At 35.5% G+C, this 24508-nt stretch overlaps 8 protein-coding genes across 8 annotated transcripts; 4 read left to right on the forward strand and 4 right to left on the reverse strand.

Annotated features, from left to right (window-relative positions):
• Window positions 1-1894: 1894 nt before the first annotated feature.
• EV154DRAFT_91175 (uncharacterized protein) lies at window positions 1895-5592 on the forward strand. Its single transcript, XM_051607835.1, has 2 exons — window positions 1895-1912; window positions 1977-5592. Exon 2 carries the CDS (start codon window positions 2286-2288, stop codon window positions 5313-5315), a length of 3030 nt encoding a protein of 1009 aa, XP_051460874.1. The 5' UTR covers window positions 1895-1912; window positions 1977-2285; the 3' UTR covers window positions 5316-5592.
• On the forward strand, window positions 5593-9163 carry EV154DRAFT_459519 (P-loop containing nucleoside triphosphate hydrolase protein). Its single transcript, XM_051597488.1, has 9 exons — window positions 5593-5814; window positions 5874-6072; window positions 6140-6405; window positions 6458-6707; window positions 6795-7973; window positions 8035-8336; window positions 8416-8534; window positions 8584-8678; window positions 8731-9163. Exons 1-9 carry the CDS (start codon window positions 5652-5654, stop codon window positions 9086-9088), a joined length of 2931 nt encoding a protein of 976 aa, XP_051460875.1. The 5' UTR covers window positions 5593-5651; the 3' UTR covers window positions 9089-9163.
• Window positions 9164-9189: 26 nt separating this feature from the next.
• Window positions 9190-10127, reverse strand: EV154DRAFT_438359 (uncharacterized protein). Its single transcript, XM_051596876.1, has 3 exons — window positions 9584-10127; window positions 9428-9518; window positions 9190-9363 (listed from the first exon to the last, which is right to left on the reverse strand). Exons 1-3 carry the CDS (start codon window positions 9918-9920, stop codon window positions 9306-9308), a joined length of 486 nt encoding a protein of 161 aa, XP_051460876.1. The 5' UTR covers window positions 9921-10127; the 3' UTR covers window positions 9190-9305.
• A 1010-nt stretch (window positions 10128-11137) lies between these two features.
• Window positions 11138-11561, reverse strand: EV154DRAFT_498794 (uncharacterized protein). Its single transcript, XM_051600405.1, has 2 exons — window positions 11476-11561; window positions 11138-11374 (listed from the first exon to the last, which is right to left on the reverse strand). Exons 1-2 carry the CDS (start codon window positions 11549-11551, stop codon window positions 11193-11195), a joined length of 258 nt encoding a protein of 85 aa, XP_051460877.1. The 5' UTR covers window positions 11552-11561; the 3' UTR covers window positions 11138-11192.
• A 1433-nt stretch (window positions 11562-12994) lies between these two features.
• On the forward strand, window positions 12995-15470 carry EV154DRAFT_498795 (histone acetyltransferases subunit 3-domain-containing protein). The gene is made up of 7 exons (XM_051600406.1): window positions 12995-13679; window positions 13733-13795; window positions 13858-13915; window positions 13976-14034; window positions 14095-14882; window positions 14933-15136; window positions 15189-15470. Exons 1-7 carry the CDS (start codon window positions 13376-13378, stop codon window positions 15369-15371), a joined length of 1659 nt encoding a protein of 552 aa, XP_051460878.1. The 5' UTR covers window positions 12995-13375; the 3' UTR covers window positions 15372-15470.
• EV154DRAFT_498798 (GPI biosynthesis protein Pig-F) lies at window positions 15426-16398 on the reverse strand. Its single transcript, XM_051600407.1, has 4 exons — window positions 16105-16398; window positions 15954-16042; window positions 15788-15898; window positions 15426-15724 (listed from the first exon to the last, which is right to left on the reverse strand). The coding sequence occupies exons 1-4, from the start codon at window positions 16303-16305 to the stop codon at window positions 15502-15504; spliced, it is 624 nt and encodes a 207-aa protein (XP_051460879.1). The 5' UTR covers window positions 16306-16398; the 3' UTR covers window positions 15426-15501.
• Window positions 16399-19692: 3294 nt separating this feature from the next.
• Window positions 19693-23240, forward strand: EV154DRAFT_91265 (uncharacterized protein). The gene is made up of 15 exons (XM_051607836.1): window positions 19693-19861; window positions 19923-20436; window positions 20493-20772; window positions 20825-20857; window positions 20908-21171; window positions 21222-21279; window positions 21330-21384; window positions 21445-21637; window positions 21713-21869; window positions 21925-22376; window positions 22436-22566; window positions 22618-22708; window positions 22769-22860; window positions 22924-23054; window positions 23133-23240. The coding sequence occupies exons 1-15, from the start codon at window positions 19717-19719 to the stop codon at window positions 23222-23224; spliced, it is 2688 nt and encodes an 895-aa protein (XP_051460880.1). The 5' UTR covers window positions 19693-19716; the 3' UTR covers window positions 23225-23240.
• Window positions 23164-24494, reverse strand: EV154DRAFT_91275 (WLM domain-containing protein). The gene is made up of 3 exons (XM_051607837.1): window positions 24199-24494; window positions 24035-24140; window positions 23164-23980 (listed from the first exon to the last, which is right to left on the reverse strand). The coding sequence occupies exons 1-3, from the start codon at window positions 24368-24370 to the stop codon at window positions 23257-23259; spliced, it is 1002 nt and encodes a 333-aa protein (XP_051460881.1). The 5' UTR covers window positions 24371-24494; the 3' UTR covers window positions 23164-23256.
• Window positions 24495-24508: the final 14 nt, after the last annotated feature.

A 24508-nucleotide genomic window follows, 5' to 3' on the forward strand; every position in this document is an offset into this window, starting at 1 on the left:
ACATTTTAATTGAATCAAAAGCTATTATTGTTAATTATAGTAAAGGGTTATTGGCTTTAATAAACTACAATACTGACAAAGAAGCCGTATATGGGGAAAGGTAATATCGATACCTACGTCCTTTTAATTTTTCTACGTCTCTTTTAGAGTCACTTTTTATAAAGAAACTATATGACTTACAACAATCTCGGGCCAGAACCAGCAAGCCAGTATGATCACGACCATTCACAGTGTAGCCCCTATTACTTACAGTCGGTCCACCCAGTGAATTCCAAAACACAATAAACCAACCTAGGAGGGTACCATCATATAGCAATGACTAGCTGTAGACGTAATACTGCAAGAATCGCAATGTATCTTTTTCAATAATAATATAAAAAAGGTAATAATTTAGTATTTTTTAAAAAAACAAAAGTCATTATAAACTAACCATTTTACAATATCGATTACTTTCTTTAAAAAAAGAAAAAGAGAAGTAAGAATGTTGAGTGAAAAAGAAAAAGCAAAAAAGTGTGTGAACGAGTCTTAATTATAGGATGATAAGCAAGTGAGCTAGCTTTTGTCAGAATGATTTAATTGGTTATTCAGTAATCCGTGATGCTTGGGCCTTTACTTAAAAGACAGGTATCTTGTTGACCTTTGGTTGAGCCTTCTGGGAAGAAGATATATATCCGAATTTAGTGATCCGAACGCTTTGTCTTCATTGGTCGCTGGTATGTTTTAAAGCTAAAATAGTTACTGCTTCCACTAAATTTATCCCAAGTTATATCGTCTCTTTTGCTGCTAATTTTATCGTCTCTGCGTATACTGTATAAACAGCACGATCGACTTTCCCATATTTGCATTGATAATGCAGTAACAGGAGCAATTAGAAAATTATATATGGAAAGATCAATGTGGTTTTTCCTCACATAATATATCTACAACTAAAGCTATAAAAATCTCAATAAGAGCGTGAATTTTTAGATTTTAATGGTGTAATCGTATGTGTTAAGATCACTTATTCGAACACATTATTTATGATCCCTTTCTCTTCGAGCTTCGGACGTACGATAGCTTTCTAACATCAAATATATAAGCGAAATAAGACTAGAAAATAAAAATGAAGCTTGTTAAAGTATTTACATGAATGAGTACCTCTAGACTCTTCAAGACAGGCATCATGCCAGTCAAACATCTTGATTACTTGTCAATGTCATATTAAAATTCAGCCAAAGCGTCCACCACCGCAGATTTTTTCAGTGATGAGTAAAATTTCTTAATTTGAACGTTTGTGTAAGGGAGGATGAAAAAATTGCCTTATAAAGAATTATAGTGTAACGGTTTATTTTTAAATAAATTATATTTTTAAAAATAAAATACTAGAATTTCAGTGCTAGTATTGGTAGGTAGCCGGGTTCCCAGGGTGCTACCAGCTCGTATGGCAGTATCGGTTGGTAGCCGGGTTCTCCAGGATGCTACCAGCTCGTATACTAGGCAAACGGGGACTATCCTAACCAGTTGGGCAGCCAGACACCAATTGTGCCATTTGATAGATTCAGAGACCATATATAATGACAGGTACATTGATTGGCAAATAAAAACTATACAAGCTTTGACCAGGCAGACAGACGGTTGCAGAACCAATCAGTACAGCTTACATCCCACTAAGAAAAACACTGGAATTGGATTACATAATCCAGACGGTAACGTATAGGGCCAAATTGAATGTTCTATAAAACAAATAGGAGAGATTAGCGATCATGACAAACGATTATATTATCCTACATACCTCTACGATGGTTATGTTATCTTGCTTGTCTACAGTAATCAAATTTCTATTAGAAAATTTTCTTTTTGCGCGATTACATGTCATAAAATACCTTATAAATCATTTGGTCATGGGCCGAACACGAACGTGATTCTCTATAGTGTAAAATAACAATAAGAAAACACATTACTTAGATAAGTTATTCATATTTACCAGTTAATCGCAGGTTATGGTCTATACGGGTGAAACGACATTGGACTTTATAAATGGACATGTATTGTCTTACTATTCTCCTGACATTCTTATAATATTGATCGGAAGCTATGAAAATGTTAATCTATATATTCTGTAGCAGTAGTTGCTCTAAATACCTCGTAATAAGTTCAATCAATGTAAAAAAAACAAAAAACGAATGAAGGTTATTGAAGAAAACTTAATAAAAAATTTTTACCTTTATGCCAAAAACAGTCACCATTAAGAGTATTTGAAAGGTCAAAGGCCAAAAAGAGAAGCTGTTCCTTTTTCTTAATTCAAGATGTTCGAACATAAATTCCGTGGAATCAAAAAAACTGAAAAGGCTCGCCAAACAATTTATTGTGCTGAATGCCAAAAAACAATAGTTTCACAGAACATCAAGCGTCACTGTCGTACTGCTGGTCACCAAAAAGCACTGTCAGCAAAAGTCACTCCTATAACTCCCAGTAACATTTCGATTTCTGAAGATAACGACCCCGAATCAATTGTTGATTTATCAGATGAAAACATTCAAGTATCCGAAGATCTGTTATTGAACAGTATTGAGGATCAGTATAACGAGGAAGATATTGAAACTTCTAGTGAAATCGATGATAATGATTCTGATGATGAATCAGAGTCAGAAAGAGAGCAAGTCAATGAAAGCACACTCAACGGCACTGCTACCGAATTTTTTGTTGGAAGATTTAGTGCAGTTCAGAACGAAGCTAATACCGAAGATGCAACCAACGATATTAATACATTTAATGGTATGGTACCCATTTGGGAGGCCTCCTCTGGTGTTGAATGGAACAACTTCGTTGAATCAAACTATCCTTTCAACACTACCCAAAATTTTGTTTTGCAAGCTCTTGTAAATGGAGACGACGACCAGTTATCCAGAAGACAATTAAAGAAAATGCTTTACACCATGAACTTGTTGCTCAAATTAAAAGATAATGCTGTAGAAGAGAACAGAAGTTTCGAACTTCCGGCTCTGGACAATCTTTGGAATTATCAATCTCGCAAAGGCAATAATATCCCTGTTTTTAAAACGGATACAAAAACTACCACTGTCAAAGCCTTTAATAAGCTCCAAAATAAAGATGAAATGGTCGAAAGAAAAGTCTTCTTGAATCTGCCTTCTGAGCATATCAGACTAGCAACATCGAACCCAACGAAGGCCAGTAAAATTACCAAGCTTCCCGATCATACACCTGATCAATCGCTTGATCTTCATCAAGGTAAAAAGTGGAAAGAAAACCCTTCATTCCAACACCCTATGGTAACTGAAATGGGAAAAGATTACTGGGTTGGAGACTTTGTCTACTTGAGAAGTAAAGACCTTTTCTTGATCAAGTCGTTTCATACAAAGAATCAAATTCGACTCGCTGCAGGCTACCGTGTTTTTAAGCAAGACGATTGCTTTGGGATTTCAACAATTACCATGGAGATTCCCTTGGTCCAATTAGGAGGACATTACGAATCCAATGTATGCGGTAGCAAATGCTTTTCTTTGGATTGTGATGGTCAAGGACTGGATTATTTGCATGAATCTTTAGTTCTTAGCAAATCTCCTTTGAAACGTAACAAGTGTGACAGCAATGGAAACGTTGTTCAGAATCAGTATTATAAAGTCAAGGTAACGCCAATTACTTTATTTTCTGATGACTATTCAGGAAATATGTCAAAGCAGCACAATCCGTACGAAAGTTGGTCTATGAACTTTGCTGGATTGCCTTTTGAAGACAGATCGAAAAGGGAAAACACTTGCTTCATTTGGACGGCGCCCAAGACAGATGGAATTAATGCCTTAAGTATCATTCCTTTCATTGTTGATGACTTAAAGATACTTGAGAAGGGTGTACTAATGTATTCAGCAGAAGAAAATGAAATGATTCTAGTAACAGCGCCATTAATGTTCATTATGGCCGATAACCCAGCCCATTCAGACATCTGCGGCATACTTGGGATGACAACAGTTTTTCCGTGTAGAAAATGTTACTTCCGTAACATTAAAAAGCGCAAAAACGAAATTTACGCAGTGACTCCTGAACAGTTACTCGCCAAATACAATAATAGAACCAAAGGCGACTATGTTCTCGCTTTGGATCCAAATGCAGTCATCACCAATGCTGTAGAATTCCCTGTTGCAGCAAAGCTTTTGAGCTATCGAAATCTTGGTGGGAGTGAAAGATTACTAGAATTGGCCAGCTATAATCCTGCAGAAGATACACCAGTGGAAATTCTTCACACAATTTTGCTTGGTGTTGGTAAGTATCTCGTGAACCATTTGATAAAGGTGACACTTTCAAAGAACAAATCGGCCATGGCGATCTTGATAACTGCAGTGAAACGCTATGAATCCTGCAAAAATTACAGCCGTAATTTCTCAAGACAGCTCAAACATTGTGGATCGTTTCTTGGCCGAGATTATAAACAATTGCTTCAAATTCTGCCATTGATCATTTCGCAATTATTTGTCGATCCAGTTCGTGATGCTGAAATCATCGAACTTAACAAGCCTCTAAGCAAGTTGGGTGAGCTGTGCTCATTAGTTTTTGTCCGTCGTGTGCACATGGGGTTTAGTAAGTATGTGAATGATGTGCATGAAGTCATACATGAGTTAACGAAGAGAATCCATGCCTTTGATCTTGCAATCTCAAACCCCACGCCATATTCATGTAAACCTAAGATGCACCTCTTGCATCATCTTCGTGATGATCTGATCAATTTTGGGTGCGCTTTACACTATGAAACAGAAAAAGGTGAGCAATTCAACAAATTTTTACGTGAACATCTATTCCACACAAACAGAAAAGATACGTCCAAAAGCCTTGCGCTGAAATTTGGTAAGCAAGAGCTACTTAGACATATTGTCGATGGAGGGTCTTGGGTGAGCAAAGATATAAAGAGGGTCCGGTACGGCTCGAAGCTCAAAAATTATATTGATATGGCAGGTGATGACTTTTTCTTGGAAATGTTTGGTAGCTCCCGTGAGTTTGCCGATAACAACTACTCGGGGGTAAATACCTTTTCAGTGGGTGTTTGTGGTTTGTTTTCTGTCTGCATAGATAACAACACATCAGTATTTGTAGGTGAGATCACCAAAAACAATGGTAAATTGGTTACTTTGCAGCGATTTCAACCTGATGTTACTGGTAGAACCGGACAGCCTATTAGCTGCACAACTGATGGGTTTATCGAAATTGAGGCAGATAAACTTATTCCAAAGGGTGCTCTTGATATGTTCAACAAAGATGTCAATGGAAACAAGATTATCAACCCATATAAATTTAACACAACTATGCTCCTGACACAGCTTAAATAAAGAACATCTAAATATTTCAAAGACAGGGATTTCGTGCAACAAACACACCTATTTATGAGCATTCTAGTTGCACACGACCATTGTATTTTTAGCTTTTTTATTATTTTCTATTTTTTTATTTTTCAGCCAATCAGATCATGAGGATACAAAAATTTACTTGTAATCGACTAAAAAATCCGCGGTGGTGTCCTTTCTGTTTATCGAGGCAGTCACAATGACGTGGTAGCTTGAATAAAAAAAAAAGTGCCCAAAAAAATCTTCCTGTTATACGCTTCCTTTTTTTTTGTTCTTTCGACAGATCATTAAAGACTTGACGCGATTACAATTGAATCAATCATGGACGATTCACTTTATGACGAATTTGGTAACTACCTCGGCCCTGATCTTGAAGATGAAGATTTAGAGATGGAGGAGGAAGAGGACAACACCTTTGAAGAGGAAGAGGAAGAGGAAGAACACGTCCAGCAACAAGACGAACAAGCTTTAATGCAAATTGACGGTAAAACCAAGAGTGCATGAACCTGATGTGATGATGAAGCTAAAAGATATACGAAATAGATATTCCTGCTAATCAAATTGTCTTGCACGAAGAAAAGAAGTATTATCCTTCCGCCGAAGAAGTATATGGCGAAGAAGTTGAAACTATGGTCCAAGAGGAAGATACACAACCTTTAAGCGAACCTATCGTTGCTCCCATCCAAGTTAGAAAATTCAATGTGACTGAAAAAGATTTACCAGAGACTCATTATAGCAAAGAGTGAGCAAATAAGGAATATAAAAAAATATAAGAATAGAGTCGCGTACTAATAAATTTATGTGTTTAGGTATATGGTAGATTTAATGAACCACCCAGACCTTATAAGAAATATTGCAGTAGTGGGTCATCTTCATCACGGAAAAACATCCTTTGTAGATATGCTTATTTCTGAAACTCACGATATTCCTATCAATGTCGATCAGCCTGAACGTTATACAGATACTCATATTTTAGAAAGAGAGCGCGGTGTTTCTATTAAGAGTATGCCAGTAACTCTTGTTATGCAGGACATCAAAGAGAAATCATATTTGCTCAATATTTTAGATACACCCGGTAAGAAACAATGGTACGTTTGACGTGTTTGGATATTCATCATTGTATTTAGGCCACACAAATTTTATTGACGAGGTTGTTGCTGCAACCCGTTTAGCAGATGGTGTTGTTATTGTTGTCGATGTTGTTGAAGGTGTTATGGTTAATACAGAACAAGTGATTAAGCATTGTGTACGCGAAGGCCTCACCATGACGTTAGTTGTAAATAAAGTAGATCGGTTAATTCTGGAATTAAAGTTACCACCCGCCGATGCTTATTACAAATTGCGTCACACTATTGAAGAAGTCAACACGGTGATTCGGTAAACACTTGTGACATTTTACATCATGAATCGGTCTTGTTGATATTAATTAACTATATACAAATATGTATATTTATCCATATGTAGTTCTGTGCCTGGAGGAGAAAATATCCGTCTTTCACCTGAATTAGGCAACGTCTGTTTTGCGTCCAGTCAAACAGGTTGGATCTTTTCGCTGAAATCCTTTTCCAAACTTTATGCAGATTCATATGAAGCCGATTTTGATGAACAAGATTTTGCTAAACGTCTTTGGGGCGATGTATACTTTAACCCCGAAAAGGGATCCTTCCACCGTAAATCACAAGGCGGTGTAAGTAAACGTACATTTGTTCATTTCATATTGGAACCTCTTTACAAGATTTATGCTCAAGTTATTGGAGAAGAAACTGAAGATTTAAAAAAAACATTACGCTCTTTGGGAATATATTTAAAGAATAAGGATTACGGTTTAAATGTGAAGCCTTTACTTCATATGGTATTGACTCAATTCTTTGGTCTTGCTGGCTCGTTTGTTGACATGGTTGCAAAACACATCCCCTCTCCTGTCGAAAATGCAGCCCATAAAATTGAACGCTTTTATACCGGTCCTCTCTCTTCAAACGTTGTGCAATCCATGATCAAATGTGATGCAGACGGTCCTTTAATGATTCAGATCACCAAACTTTATAATAACGAACAAAGCACAGAATTTCAAGCATTTGGCAGAGTGTTTAGTGGCAGTATCAAGGTTGGACAAGTTGTACGTGTCCTGGGCGAAGGATATTCTGTTGATGATGAGGAAGATATGACGATGCAGAAAGTCGAACATACTTGGATTTACGAGTCTAGATATCGTGTTGAAGTAGAAGGTGTCCCAGCTGGTGGTTGGGTATTATTAGGTGGTGTAGAAGGTTCCATCATGAAGACAGCTACTATCGTTGATCAAAAACCAAGAGAAGATGCATATATTTTTAAACCACTTCGTTTCCCCACAGCTGCCACTTTGAAGGTAGCTATTGAACCAGTCAATCCTTCTGAATTACCAAAGATGTTGGATGGTCTTCGTAAGATCAATAAGAGCTATCCTATTGTTACTACAAAGGTGGAAGAATCAGGTGAACACATTGTTTTAGGTACTGGTGAATTATACTTGGATTGTGTGTTACATGATCTTCGTCGCATGTATGCAGAGATTGAACTCAAAGTGTCTGACCCTGTTGTGCGATTCTGTGAGACAGTTGTAGAAACATCTGCATTAAAATGCTTTGCCGAGACACCAAATAAAAAGTAAGACTACAAGAAAAAGAGGAAAGGGAGAGAGAAAACTTAACATCACATCTATAAATAGGAATAAGTTGACATTTATTGCCGAACCCCTTGAGAAAGCACTTGCAGATGAAATCGAAAATGGAGATATCAGTATTCGTTGGCCCAAGAGCAAACTTGGTCAACGTTTAGAAAGTAAACATGGCTGGGATGTACTTGCTTCAAGATCCGTATGGGCATTCGGGCCAGATGATATGGGACCAAATCTCTTAATGGATGATACTTTACCTTCTGAAGTAGATAAAAAATTATTATTCTCTGTCAAGGACTCAATCCGTCAAGGTTTCCAATGGGGAACTAGAGAAGGCCCTCTCTGTGATGAACGTAATATATATATATGTTTTTTTAAATCATGTATAGATTTATATATAGTCCTAACTTTTACCCCTTTATTTTTGTGTAGCTATTCGTAATGTTAAATTTAAAATTTTAGATGCTGTATTAGCAAATGAGCCAATTTATAGAGGTGGCGGACAAATCATTCCCACTGCACGTCGTGTTTGCTATTCTTCTTTCTTGACTGTAGGTGGAATTTTAATGAGACGCCACATGTACTAATTTTTGTTTATAGGCTACTCCTCGTTTAATGGAACCTGTATACTATGTTGAGATTCAAGCACCGGCAGATTGTGTTTCTGCAGTTTATGCAGTTTTGCAGCGACGAAGGTAATAATGAAATAGTAATTATACAAGAATTTTTATTAAAAATCATCATTAGAGGTCACGTTACTCAAGATATTCCCAAACCTGGATCACCATTGTATACCGTAAAAGCGTATATTCCTGTGATTGATTCTTGTGGTTTTGAAACTGATCTTCGTACACATACAGAAGGACAAGCATTCTGTCAACAGATCTTTGATCACTGGCAGATTGTCCCTGGAGATCCGTTAGATACTAGTATCGTACTCCGTCCTTTAGAAGCAAGTCCTGCTCAACATTTGGCGAGAGACTTCATGGTAAAGACAAGAAGAAGAAAGGGTCTTTCTGAAGATGTCAGTATAAATAAGTACTTTGATGATCCTATGTTGTTGGCACTGGCTCAAACCGACGTTTTGGGTGGTGTTTATGAATAGTTTTCTATTTGATCCTTTTTTTTTTTAATAATAAATAATAAAAAAAAAATAAACATGTAATAAATTTTATGTAATAAAAAAAAAAAAAAAAAAAAAAAAAAGAAACACATACAGTCGGAAAAAAAAAAGAAGGGAAAGGGCATATACAAGCTTAAGTGTGTTTGTGTGTTTGTGTGTGATTATATGGAGAATAAGGATCGGAAGGGATTTACAAGGCTTATAGAGAAGAATAGATCTTTTCCAATGATTGCTTCTGGACTACATTTTCTTGGAACCTAAAAAAAAAAAAAAAACATAAATGATCAAAAACATACATACATGTTGAATCAGTAACCTTACTTTCTAAGTTGCTCATTTTCAGTAATTAATCGTTCGAGTTCCGCATAAATAGTCATTTGTGTATTCTTCAAGTGCTGAATATGTTGAACAGCTAAAAAGAAAAGAAAGCACAATGAATATTTGTGAAGCTAGTAAAATGGTTTGTTTGTTTCTTACTTCTGTGCAAAAGAGCTACTTTGCTCATTTTCTTGTTTAGACAACTAGGCAATTCGTTTCTCAGATCTTCAAAACCGTCCTTGATTTGTGCTCGTCTTTTTTGTTCAGATTGAATATGAATCTGCCTTCTTAGTTCAGAATTGATCAATTTTCCGTTGTTGTTGGTAGTTGACTTCTCCTTTGATATCACTACATCGTCATTAGCATCGTTTTCTAAAAATGATATATCTGATTCTTCTCCAAATCGTTTTCTTTTATTATTAGTGGTCATAATAAAAGGTTCTTCTTCGTACTGAAGGAAGTCAGGATAAAAAGAATTATCTCGCGTGGAATTCATGTTTTCTGACGCGTGTTGATAAGGAGAAGGGGACGGAGTGTTAGGAAACTGGATGTTACTGGTTGGAGTAGATAGAATTGAACAAGGCGAAGTACAACAAGACGATGCATTATCGGTATTCGATTTCGTATCGTCCTGTTGTTGTTGCTTCTGTTGCTGTTGTTGTTGCTGCTGTTGCTGTTGTTGTTGCTGTTGCTGTTGCTGTTGTTGTTGTTGTTGCTGTTGCTGTTGCTGTTGCTGTTGCTGTTGCTGTTGCTGTTGCTGTTGCTGTTGCTGTTGCTGTTGCTGTTGCTGTTGCTGTTGCTGTTGCTGTTGCTGTTGCTGTTGCTGTTGCTTTTGTGGTTGCTGGTGTTGGAAACCATCGGCTGGTGACTGGGGCAAAGGAATATAACCTAAATTAACATGATCTAGAATTATAATAAATATTTGGCTTTGTCTACTAGATTTGTTTAAATTTACCTTGATAAATAAATGTACTGTGGCCCTTTAAATTATCAAATTGATTTGGTGCCACGTAATCATTCATGTTATATTCAATAAAGTTCATGTTCTCTTGTGCCATTGTTTTTCTGAAAGGAAAGTTTTGTTTTTAATGAAAAGGAGAGTGTTGGGTTAAAAATAATAAGAAAAAAAAAAAAAAAAAAAAAAGGTAGTAAAAGGCTTTGTAATATCTTTTCTTATTTGTTTGTTTAGAAATAAAATGGAAAAAAAAGCACTAATAAGAATAAAAAATAACAAAAAAAAAAGTTTATAAAAGGAGAAAAATAGAAAAAGAAAAAGTAAGTTTAAATAATCGCAAAAATTGATGACGCCAATGAATACACAATCGTCGTCCATCGTTCTTGTTTTAATGTGTATAAAGAATATCATTAGATGCATGACAACAACAACAAAACTGACATTCGTGAAACATGAAAATAATATGCAATGCATATAAAAAAGACCTTCTTTTTCTCTCCTGCATTTAGTATTCTTTTCTCTCTTTTGTCAAGTTCGTTCATTTAGATAATATGTAATTTATTTATTATACAATTGTGTGTGTGTGTGTGTGTGTGTAAGTGTGAGTAGAGTATGTGCGTATATGTGTTTCTAAAAAATGGTATTAAACTCTGGCCTTCTTTCTAGCCTCTCTTCTCTTCAATCTTTCAAGACGCTTAGCGGACATCTTTGCTGCCAAAGCTTCCATTCTCTCTTGCTCTTCTCTCAACTTCTTGCGTTCTAAGCTAACTGCTTTCTTGGCCTAAAAAATAAAAATGAGTAACCATTACTTTGTTAAAATTGTTTGTGTGCTCTTACATCCTTGACAGCTTGCTTCTCGGCCTTTAATGATTTCTCGAGAGCCTTGGAAGAGGCTTGGCTGGCACGTTCCTTTGTACGTTGTTCCCAATTCTTACGAAGAGACTTGGGCATCTGGGTACGAACAGTAGCATTTTTTTGTACCTTCCAGTTTTTACCTAAAGTGTACCAAGTTAGGATCTGGATCAAGATCGTAAAAATAAAAAAACGTGCAATAGATCTTGCTCGTAATGAGAACAATTAGACTATTCAAACTTACCAGAAACACGCTTGTTAATTGTATCAACTACACCAGCAACATTAGCCTTGGAATTATTCTTTGTAAGGGCAACCATTGAGAGAGAAATAATATAGTAAGAAGAAAAAAAAAAAAAAGCCGTTGTTTAATTTTTTTTTCCCTTATTCTTTTGGGATTACGTGACTTGTGTTTTTCCACTGTCGAATTCTCTGGTTACATATGAAATTGGTAACTAATAATCAGTCAATGGATACGCTATTTATATTTTCTCATAACAGTAGTAATAAAGGTTTAGAATTACTGATATTTAGTAGTATAAAAGACCTATTATCCGTTCTGAGTGAACTAATAAATCTAAGACCTCATAACCATCACGCAGAAAGAGGCAAAATTAACAGTAAAAAGATTTAATTGTAGCGTGATCAGAATTCAAAAAGATAAGAGGCTTAAAAAATACTATGCTTTGAAAGATACAGAATTGATATATAAACCGCGTCTTCCAAAAAAAATTATCGATATCATCTTTTCCAGCTAGTAAGAGAACGAAAAATAACAAACAGTATTCTAATTCGCAACAATATGTTGGCAGTCCGGGACACAATTCGAACTTTGTAGTAGAGTAGGGTTTACGCAGAGAAACTTCCCGCTGATGCTAGCCATCAATTGACAACCGCTTGTGTAGCGCGTACAACCATTTGTAAAAATAATATGGCCGAGACGAGCTTTCGAAGTAGACTTATAAGATATCCAATATTGTTTGTAAGATGCATTTTCTGTTAGTCGCTGTTTGTGTATGTTGTATTATTACAAACGAAGAATCTAGTACACAAGCAGAAGAATATGATGACGCAAATGGTTTTGTTGTATTATTCTTATACCTTGATCACAGCAATCAATGGATCCTTAGTGCGGGTAAATATGTCGATAACAAATTGTTCAATTTCGCCCTACAATGCTAAGAACACGTGGGCAAATATTATATCTTTTTAATGATTTCCGTCCTGATTATATTGGTATACAACTACATAAAAGCGAGTAATTAATTAAATATATCCATACATTCAAAGATATGATCAATTGGATTAAATGGTGAAGCTAATAATTTCACTAACTTTTAGTAAATTCAATTATATTTACAATTCTAAGTTAGTATTTAAGATACCCTTTAATTTGATTCTGTGCTTGTGTTCCTTGCCACTTCGTTTCCGATGAAATTTTCCAGTTTCCCCACATCTATTTTTAAGCTGTTTAATTCACAAGATCAGGTTCCAATTTTAGAGCATCATGGATATGGGTTAATTTAATTTGGAGCTAAAAGGAGTTCTTTTACATACGAATAAAGGTGTATATTATTATCTGTATCTTTATTTTATGCAAACGGCTTCTATATTGAAACTCGCAAGACATGAAAACTTAAAGAATTCATTTGTGTAAATTTGGCATAAAAAATTATAAAAAAATGTGACTGCTTCTAAATAAGCCAGAAATGTCAATGGGCCCAAGAAATGTGCAAAAGCAGCCTCTAACAAGAACGAGCATCGCTGGACTTAGCATGATTTGAAGGCGTCAGTTTAGCTTAAAGAATAATTACCAAGTCACTTGCAGCAAGGTTTTATCTACAGTTCATTTAAGAAAGCAATGAATGAAATAAAATGCGTCTTTAAAAGTGCGACACTTTATTTTTATTTTTTGCTACAGCATATTGGCAATAGGTGTATACAGTGTAGTAAAGACTGTAATAAGTTCATACATTATACGCTTGTTACTACACACTCACCGACTAACCAATATACTTGTACATATAAAAAAATTTAGTATAAAAATCAGTTTTAATTTTTAATTTATTCTTTTTACTCTTTCTACTTTTTTATGCTTCGACGTTGGTGGTTAAATTGCAGACAATAGCTCCTTTTCTTGTAATATGAATCCTGATTTAACGCGTCAGTATAACCTGCCAACGCCGGTTTCTCGCTCCATTAGTTCAATAATTGAACATTATAAACTAGACATAAACAATCCAACTATTCATAATGCAACTCATGACAACAATTCTTTAAACGGAAGCAACAATAATCATTCGCAACCTTCACACATTCCCGATTTACAGGATCTTTTAAATATTAAACAAGACTTGGAGGCTTTATTGCCTTTAACTGAAGCCAGAGTAAAAGATCTAAAAAAAGATTTGAGTCAATTAGACAGAAATGTTAAAATTCGCGATAATGGTAACAAAATCTGTGGAAACCGTATGTAATTTTTTTATTCATGTCTCCTTTAGAGCAAACTGCGGGTAAGAACATGAATGTCATCTTGGAAAAAATGAAAATCAAACAAGAGTCAGGTAAGTTATCTAGTTGACAAACTCAAAACACCTTTTTTACATATATTTTCCTATCCTAAAAGACACAGATGAATTGCACTCTTCTTCTAATATACCAAAAAGTGAATCAAGTAGACAAGCGTAAGGTGTTTTGTTATTTCTATATATAATTGACATTCACCATAATTATATTGAAAACAGGGCTCTTGAAACCATTCGAAGAAGAAGAAGGCGAGACGAAACAGAAAATTCTGGCGATGGTAAACGATCGTTAGGCCTTCAGCAATTTTAAGCCATTCTAATACGTTCTTTATCAATAGTTCGAGGAAGTGAATCACCACATCATGTTGTGAAATTGAAAAAGATGGAAGGATTGCCTAGATTATCGCAAAGTATGTCTCCACCACCCATGCAACAAGTCAGCAGTGAAACAAAGAAGAAAAAATCAAGCAATGCGCGGGCGCAACATCCTCTTGGTGGAGAATCGTCCAAGCAAGGCAAACAACACTCAAAACAAAAGAACCATCAACAACAGCCTAAAGAAGAGGTCGATTTTGTCCGTGTGAAACCTAAAGATCAAGTTCCTATTGCCACATTTTGGGCTGCATTAGAACCCTATTTTCGTAATTTGACGGAGGAAGACAGAGCCTATTTGCTGGAAAAGGCCGATAACAGTAAGCCTTATTTAATACCTCCTTTGGGACATTATTACGCTGAACAATGGGCCGAAGAGGATCAGGCTCTTGGCTTCGGAATGCATACCAGGACTCCTTCCAGGCAAAATTCGGTTGATCAAAATCATCACAAATTAAAATATCTTCAACATGAAATGACGGACGAGAATTTACTTCAAGATGATATTGGGTCGGGCTGTTTAACAGAGAGGCTTCTCTCAAGTTTGGTAGCTGAAGATCTGTTAGATCCATCGGAAGCCAGTAAAAATCAAAGTGACGATGAGGAATCAGAAACTGATGCAAACACAAAACAACTAAAACACCATGGGAGAACAATTGTCGAATTGTCATCTGATCCTTCGGATGAAATAGTTAGCTTTGAGGAAAGGTTGAGAAGGGAATTAAGATACGCTGGCCTATTTGCTGATGACGATGTAAGTCTAACATGCTGGATCAAAATGCGCTCAATAACATGGTATCTTAGATTGATTGGAATGCAAAAGAGGATGATGAGATTTGTGCAGAATTAAGGACAATGGGGCGTGAATTAAAAGAACAGGTTAAAATAAACGATTATCGCAAAAAGAAGCTATTAGAAGTGGTAGATACTCAATTACAATTCGAGCAATATCGTCAAGTACTGGACACACTGGATAGCCAAGTAGAACAAGGATACATGAAGCGATTTGTAAGCATAGTATACTATATTAAAAACAAAGTGACTTATCATTTGCATATAGCGTTTACAAAAATCTAAGAAGCGTAAGAGTGCAGGACCTAAAACCGTACTTTCGGAAAATGCAGTGTTTGCGATGGATAAACGAAAGACTTGGATTAATGCACTTGGTGCCATATTTAAAGACAAAAACATGACCATGCCAACATCTTCCATCTATCCAAAGGATGAAAGTCCTCCCTCATAAATGTATACACACTCTCCCTTTCATTATAATATTTTTTTTCAACTTCAAATTGTACATGTAGCCGCTCTCCTTCACTTTTTTTTAATTTTTTTTTTTTTTATATATATAATAGTTATTAAAAAATCATATTCTATTCGCTCTTCTTTTTACCAAATAATGCTTTCACTGATGACCACACCAAAGCTGCCATGACGCCCACAGCATGCCCAACATAAGTCGAGATAACACAAGAAATTGGCCATGCTTGCCAATCTCTATCCCAGTCTAAAGGTAAAACAATTGCTCCAATCCATGCACCAGAAAGTGCGCAAACAGCTTGTGTATAAGCAAATATTTCTGAAGTAGTTGTGGGGCTAATATATACATATATAATATTGTGAGCATGTATATACGCACATTTCAATTCTCTCTTGTACCTGTGCTGCAAAAATACTTTAATCCATGTATTCTCTTCAAGTGCTTCGAAACAGGGCATAATAGTCAGAATTGATAAATACGAGGAGAACAAGAATGTGTTTGGAATTTTTCTAAAAAGTGCCTGCTTTAGTAAGTCGCGCCACCACTCACATAAATAACACGTACTCTATTAAAGGTGCACCGAACAAAACTGTCAATACGTGTAAAACACCGGTTGAAAGTAAAGTAGCTAAAATACTATAGCCTACTGATTTCTGAAAAAAGTAAGCTGGTAAGAGAAAAACTCAGTAACACATAACCCATGTTGCCACCTTACCAAGGCTTTGTTTGGAGTTCCTCTCAAGACGTTGGACAACACAATTAGCATAATATGACCCAAAAATAATGCAGGTACGGCTGTGGACAATGTTGGTATAGGATCCTTCAAAAGAGATGTAGTTGTTAACTTAAAAGTAGCTCCATAATTGAGGCCAATGGACAGTGCGCCAATGACTAATTCTACTCCAAATGGTTTCATCCTTCAGAAAAGTTAAAAAAAAAAGAAATGGCGCTCAGTTTTTACACTTTCGTTTTGAACTGGAAACAATTGTGACCGCAAAACTTTTCAGTGGTAGCTGTAGAAGATTATGGGAATTGGTACTGTGTCAGTTATAATATCTGAAGTATTTTTTAACTCAAGACAGATTAATTGTAATTGTGTTCGATTTATTTGGGCGTCAAATACGACAACGTACGCATGCAATAGGGCGCTTATCGGTGTCCTTCAATATATGGTGATAGACATTCTAACGTTTTTCTTAGGAACAGCCAAAGTGTACGTAGTCACAACGTAAGATTTGTAATTTGGCTACCCTTTAGACTTGGAAGCAAGAATACATATCTATAGCTAAAGCTAAGTAATAACCTGTTGCTTTACTGTCGTTGATATGGACAGATTTTTCTCAGCACCCTATTTTTTCTAACCATTGGTGTCAATGATTCCTTACTTTATAACTTGATCCTACACTTTCCCTGGCAACCGGTGTCATCATATTAATAGAATCCTGCAAACCTTTCATTTGCATGACAAAATTGTAAGGACTTGATAAACTTATAATTTTTAATCGTCGTACTCTTTGTTCTAAATTTCAAATGATTAATTACAAAATATTATCATCATACAACAATAATACAACAATCAGGCTAGTCATATTGCCATTTGTTTTTGGCGTCTATATGCCTTTCTGGAGTTTTCGATTAATTTTAGTAAATAGCTTTACTACTGTTCCATGCTACCGGAATAAGTGGAGATTTCTATTACTACTACAAATAGGGATTAAAGAGGAAAATCTGTGTATTTATATCCTCTAGCTTTACTTTAACAGTTTTAATTATAGCTTTCTGAGGCGATAGTTTTATAATGTTAAATTAATTTTAACATACAGGTAATGGAGCCAAGAACATCAGGTTTGTCATGTATTGCCTGATTAAATGTATCGAATTTTAGGACTAGCGATAGATTTTAGCGAACAAGAGCAAAACTGGTTTTATAGACCTTAATTTCAAACTGTCAAATTGTATAAAAAAAGCGTTTGATATGTCAAATAAGTAAATTGTATAGCATTCGCCTGCTTATTGTGATACATCCGCAGTTTATATTAGATGCTCTATCGTCGCTAAAACTTGGGGTTCAAAAGCGACGAAAGTTCTATTCAAAAGATTATTTGTCAAAATAAAAAATGTAATATGTTTAATAAAGAAAGTTAATAACTCATTGATTACATTTTAAGAGGTTCTATCAAAGTCATTGCCTGTTTTTAACTATTTTTTTAAATTCAATTTTGACATTTTGGTATGCAATATCGGATGCGTACATTTATCCGTTGTATATTCATACGTCACTTGTATTTTTGTCTGATAATAGCCATTTAGGCAAAGATAATATTAAAAATAGGCCGCCTAATTGATATCGTAAATAATGACTCATGTCCTATTAAGGAATACGTTGTATGAAAATGGAGCACCACATTTACGCTAACCCTAACGGCATAATATTTAACCTACAAGCTGTACATAGGAACTGCATCATGATTTAGTATATTGACGTATTCTAAACCATGCAAACCAAAATATATATAACCCATGGTATAAGAACAACAACTTTACACCTCCACCAGATTTTTTGCAGTATCTTTCGTATTCAGTTTTAAGCTAATAATTTTAACATTCAGATGATCGAATATTGTTATTCCGTACTAGGGAGTACCATTCATGTAAATATTCGTGTGACTATTACGCGAGCATTACTAATTATATGAAATCTAGTCTTATGTCAATGAAAGGCTTTACAAGTTCCGTTTGTAGTAAGTAGCACGATGACATATCATTGTATAATCTATCGAACGAAACCATGTACACAAGAATAAGATTAATATTTGTACTGTTACAAAAAAGTTGAAAGAAATTGCTTTATTTTATAAACGTTTAAATCAACTAAGTTACCGGTGATAGAGTTTACCATTGAGCAGATGACTGACAGTGATGCTCACTTGAAATCGTGCACAACGTTACCATGTTATTAAAAAATTTTGAAACAATACTAGACACATAAATCACAAGGCTAGATAGTTAAATGAATGCCAAGTAAGGAATATTTTTCTTAAAAAAGTGAAATCAACAGATCATTTAACCGAAGCACTATATTAACTATATTATTTGAAGAGCACCAATAATCAAGCTCGGGTATCCAATGCTCCGTTGGCCTCATTTCTTATATAAAGGACATATTTTTTTTTCATTTTATCACTATTATCTTATTTAAATTTAAATTAAAATGCTCAAGGGAACTATTGTTTTGGTATTAGCTTGTCTCGCTTCCGTCTATTGTGCTGCTCTTCCTGAGGGAAATAGTCATGTTGATGTTGTCATTGATCCTTGCTCCAAGATTGGTCACCTCTGTGGATAAGTGGCCCGCCGATGAATGGGAATCACATTTTTTTACTGGTTATTCGCTCTATCTTGTTAACTGGTACTAGCCAAGTAGTGATTCTAAGTTAACTGTATACTATGTATCAATGCATATTATTCATAATCTTCATTTAAAATAAACAATACTATTTTGTTATAATTTTTTGGTTCTATTATATACGGGTTGTCGCTTCCAAGTAGCTATTATAGCTTTCCTGCTTAGATTCTATGAAAACACAGGACCAAACACATTGCTCTTGCTGTATAAGCATATAAGAGTTTTTTGGATATCTGATCGAAGACCCACCTGTTTAACTGTCATCATTCGGAATGACGCATGTATAAACAAGTCCTCGAGTACACAAATGTCCTGAAAATAACTGCTACATGGATTTTTGCAACCTGAATAACTAATGATTACCATTTATATTATAAACTTTAATAAATCCAGCCCTTTATAATATAATACGATCAAGTCATTAATCGTTCATTGAAATACGGAACCGCTTCATCCAAGCAAATACAATAACAACCAAGGAGAGAAAGAAGGCTATAACTTTGTTTCCAAGAAAAAACAGGTGAAAGTTGGACAGCAGATTTTATCTCGACTTAAACTAATCAGCAAGTCGGTTAAGACTGTCTTATTTTTAATAACAAACGGAAGTCATGAATAAAGTGTACTTATAAAAATACAAAATCTTCTTGGAGTAAAAATACTACAAAATATGCCTGCATAAGATATGAAAAATCATGAGATTCCGAGATGTATCATAATGAAGATATCATTACCCCCCAAAAATGAAAGTTTGCAAAGTAGAAAACCATTGACGTTCACTCTATTTCTGGAGTCAGCAGCTGGACAGCTCAACATTGAGTTTACACTTCGCGCCCCGCTCTCGAATAAATAAATCGGTCGCGTTTAGGTTTAACGTGTTTTTTCCCGTTCCTTGTTTTTTTTATTTTAAAAAAATAATTCTTTAAAATGTCGAAAAGAGAACGCCCTCCCAATTTCTTTGACGATGAAGAAGACGAAGATTACATGATTGCAGCAGCATTAGAAAATGATAAAGAGAATGAAGATATCGGATTCGAGGATTTTATGACGAATAAGCCAAGCACAAAATACAGTAATTATATACATAAAGGGGTTTAATTACTTGTTCTTAGTTTACTGACTGATCAATGTAGTCTCTTCTAGCTTGCCTGTTTTTTCAAACGTTTTAGATGATTACGATTTTCCTATTTACGATGACGAACCCGAAGATCTTTTCACGACTGCCAAACATACCAGTATCTTTGATCGACCCAACCCTGCCCAGAATACTATTGTTTCAGCTATGGATTATATGGATATTTCTGATCACGAAATGGAGGACGAGGATACGATTGACATAAGCGGTACGAGAGACGAAATAAGTAAATACAGCCGCTCTTTAGGAACAAAAGATTCGTCCAAAAATGGTTTAAATTATACATTAATTCCTGAAACTGGTGCGTTCATTACTGCAACCTGTCCCACCACTGGAAAAAATATCTATTTCTCAAAGACAACAGAGGGTGAATCCAAGAAGAAAACGAATTTATTGGTCAAGAATTTGACAACTTCAAAAGGTGGCTCAAGGGGTTTGTTAGAAAAACCCATTTGGCAGCTGTTGAAAAATATCGAAAAGAATAACGAAAAAAAAGCCCGGCAGTTACAAAAGTAAGTCAAGCACTTATAAAAGAAAAAGCAGATGATATTGATCCACATTTATTTAGAGAACAGGATGAAGAAGATGGGAGAAAACTTAAAAAACAGAGGATAGTAAAAGATGTATCCAATAAGCTCTGGGTCGATAAATACAGACCTACTTGTTATATGGATTTAATGGGTGATCAACGTATAAACCGTGAAGTGTTGAAATGGGTCAAGCAGTGGGATTACTGTGTATTTAAAAGAAAGTCTGCCCAGGAAACTCAGCGTGATAAAGTGATGAGACAGTATAAAAGTAAATTTGGGACAGAACCCAAATTTGCTGCATATAAGAATATGGTTACGGTAATTTATGAATTATGAACAGATGAACTGTCTTGTACTCATTACTTTTTAGAACAAAGACCCTCTTCTTCGTCCAGAAAAAAAGGTAAGGGAAAAGATGGTAAGACTAGACTTTTTTGATTGACATGTACCTAGATTTTGTTAATGTCAGGCCCTCCAGGTTTTGGTAAAACTACCCTAGCTCATGTAATTGCCAACCAAGCAGGATATAACGTCATCGAAATCAATGCCAGTGATGATCGTACAGGAACAGCAGTAGGCAGTAAAATCAAAGCCGCCCTAGAAATGCAAGCCATCATTAGAGTAAATGCTGGCGATAATTCAATGTCAATGACCCAAAAACCTAATTTGGTTATTATTGACGAAATCGATGGTGCAAGTGCAAGTGGTGGTGCGGATGTAAGATATTATTCATTTGGACTTTAATCAAAAACTAATTTGTACAACAGAGTTTTATCAAGCAGTTGATTGATTTGGCAAACGCCGAAGTAGATGTGAAGAAGAAGGGTCAGTATAGGTAAACCTGTACTTATATCATAAAACTAAATTATCAATAGGAAAATCAAAGAGTAAACCTTTATTAAGACCCATCATTTGTATCTGCAACGACGCGTAAGGACATAAAACTAAAATACGAATCTAACTAAAAGTTACTAATATATCACAAATTAGGTATTCGCCTGTACTTCGGCCACTTCGCATGGTAGCAGAATCCATTGTATTTAGGAAGGTTCCCATGATGTCCATCGCAAAAAGATTGCAAGACATTTGTGATTTGGAAGGTCTTGACAGCGACTTGAGAACCTTGAGTATGCTGGCTGAAACCACGGATGGCGATATCCGTAGCTGTATGAATACATTACAGGTAAAGAAAGGATCCCGACGTGAATTGCACAAGAAACTTACTATATGTATATATATATATATATATGTATAATAGTATATAAAAGGAAAAAGTTCAACATTTACAAGAGACATGCTGGCTTCTTCAGGAGCTGGATCTAAAGACATGGGCAAGTCGATCTTTTCGGTTTGGGAAGATATCTTTTCGGCACCAAATGCACGCTTTAAGACATCCGTCAATAAGGCAGATTTTGGTAATGTATTCTTCATATTGATCATAAAAAAGACTCTAAACTCAAAATGCATTAGACAACAATAGGTTTTTGGATAGATTAACAAAGACTGTCCAGGGTAATGGTGAAATCGATCGAATTATGCAAGGTTGTTTCGAGTCCTTCCCTCATATGAAATTCCATGATGTTGCACTTCAAAAGTTCTGCCAAATAAGTGAATGGCTTGAATTTTATGATACCATCGATCAAAGAATTCACTCTAACTTTGAATACGGATTGTTTAAATATCTTACTTATCCAATCGTCAGTTTTCATCGTCTATTTGCAGGATCGTCTTCTCAAGACCATGTCGTTCAATACCCAAAAATACAATATGAAGTATTCACTACCAAGAAATCCTACGAAAACTTAATTGCCATCTTTTTATCAGGCATCCATTCCTCCAAGAGAAGGTATTTGAACAGAGATATGGTTGCTAATGAGTTAGTGCCTTTATTGATGCAAATTATTTCACCCGATTTAAAAATCGTAAGCAACTTTTGAACGTACAAAGGTTATGTGACACTAAATCAATCTTTATTTTTTAGACAAACAAGCAACTTATTAAGCCTTTGGAGAAGGCAAAACTTACAAGGCTAGTTGATTCTATGATTGAGTTTGGTTTGTCATTTAAGCAAGAAAGAACAGAGGACGGTCAATATGTCTATAAGCTTGAGCCGTAAGTAACATTTATGAAGATAGTCAACCGGAAGCTTAAACCTTGTATTAGGCCTGTGGAACAGCTTTTAAACTTTGAGTTGTCTACGCCCAAAGCCATTTTGCCAAGGCAATACGCAGTTAGACAAATGATTGCATCAGAAGTAAACTTTATATTTATAAGCGTGGATAAAATGACATCTTACTTAGATATGATATCATAGATCGATACTGAAATTTTTAGGAGAAGAGAAGAGGCCTCGCAATCACGTAATGGACAGACTAAAGAAAAGCCATCACGAGAAATCAGCGATGAGTAGGTGTCACCAAGTATTTATTTTTATATTACTGATATATATTCTAACAATCAATCTGCTAGATCCATACGTAATAAAATCCTACAAAGGGAGATGAAACAAAAACAGACACCCCTTGATTTCTTCGGACGCGCGTTTGTACCCAGAGTCAGATCAGAGACCGACAGACCGATAAGAAATGCTAAAATGGAAGGTAAGATAACGTTCATGTGCTATAAAATGAGCAAGATATCCTAAAAAGGTTTTTTTTTTTAAAAAAAAAAAAAAAAAGTTGATACACCTAAAGCCAATGTTAACTACCGATACCACGAGGGGTTTTCAAATGCAGTAAGAAAACCAATGACTGTACAAATGTTTCTTTAAAATAATTCATGTTGAATAAAGAATTTCTTTTACTATTGCAATTTTACAAATGTACATGCTACACAGGATAACCATTTTTTTTCGTTCATTAATGTACATTGAGGACATTTCCAACAATGTGCAGGAATAGCAAGATCTTTGATAGGTCGTTCGCATCTACAGACTTCACAAGCTAATAATAGGGGGTTGTTCAGAAAAGTGCAAGTAGGACAAGACCAGCCATCATCGCACGAGTCAGTTGTCAATGAAATCACATCTTCGTCCTCGGTTAGATCAATTGTTACACGGGCTTTCTTTGTTCTGGTTTCTGTGTTACCAGACATTTTATTCATCTTGTTGCTTAGAGGAGTTGTTTTTCGTTTCAAAGGACTATCAGGCGATGACGCTGAAGAGGAAGAAGAGCCTTCATTTGTATCACTCCCTCCACACCAAACCTGATCATGTAATCTTTTTTCTGCGGCATTTGCAGCTAACTGAGCGGGTGTCATATTTTTCAACAACGATGACCCTCCGCCTAATCTTATACCACCAGGAGGTAACATAGTTCTAGATGTTTGAAGCCTTTTCTCCGCAGCGGTAGCAGCAGCCTGTTTACTCAGGTATTTAGGCACAGACCGTGAACCTAAGCTATGACCATTTGAATAAAACCCTTCGCCACTATAGCCTGAAGCCATCAATATTTCAGTTTCAGCTTTCAATTCTTCCAAAACCTTATAAAACTGTTGATCGTGAGGTCCTCTGACAATGTGTGCCATTCTATAATGCCGTAAGTAATACAAGAATCACAGGAAGCTTATAAAATAACAGTACTCATGCAGTAGGGTTCCTAAGATTTCTTCATACTCTAAAAACAGCTTGTCATCGTAATGCGGCCTCAATCTAAGATTTACTTTCCAACCTCGGTTTACATTAACACCTAAGAAATATATTAGAAAGTTGTTTCTTTTATATAGATCGATCGTTCAAGATTATACCTAAAAGGTTTTCGTTTGTTGGAAAAAATTCACATAAATTTTTGATAGTCCAGTTACGATTATTGAGTATGGGTTTTACTTGGGAAGCAAGTCGCTTTAGAATAACTAGGGCTTTCTCTGATTCAGGCTTATTTTTTAATACAACAAAAGCTTTGACACGATCACTTTCCATACTTCAGAACTATGAGTGAAACGATTGTAACCCTCCCCGTCCTGGCTTTCTTGCAAGGTTTTAAACTCCTAAATATATGACGGAGTGTATAAAGGACAACTGTTTTTTTCAAAAAATACACCGGTTTTTTTTTCTTCT

Source organism: Mucor mucedo (assembly GCF_025094135.1).
Source record: "Mucor mucedo strain NRRL 3635 chromosome Unknown EV154scaffold_17, whole genome shotgun sequence".
NCBI classification, from domain to species: Eukaryota; Fungi; Mucoromycota; class Mucoromycetes; order Mucorales; family Mucoraceae; genus Mucor; species Mucor mucedo.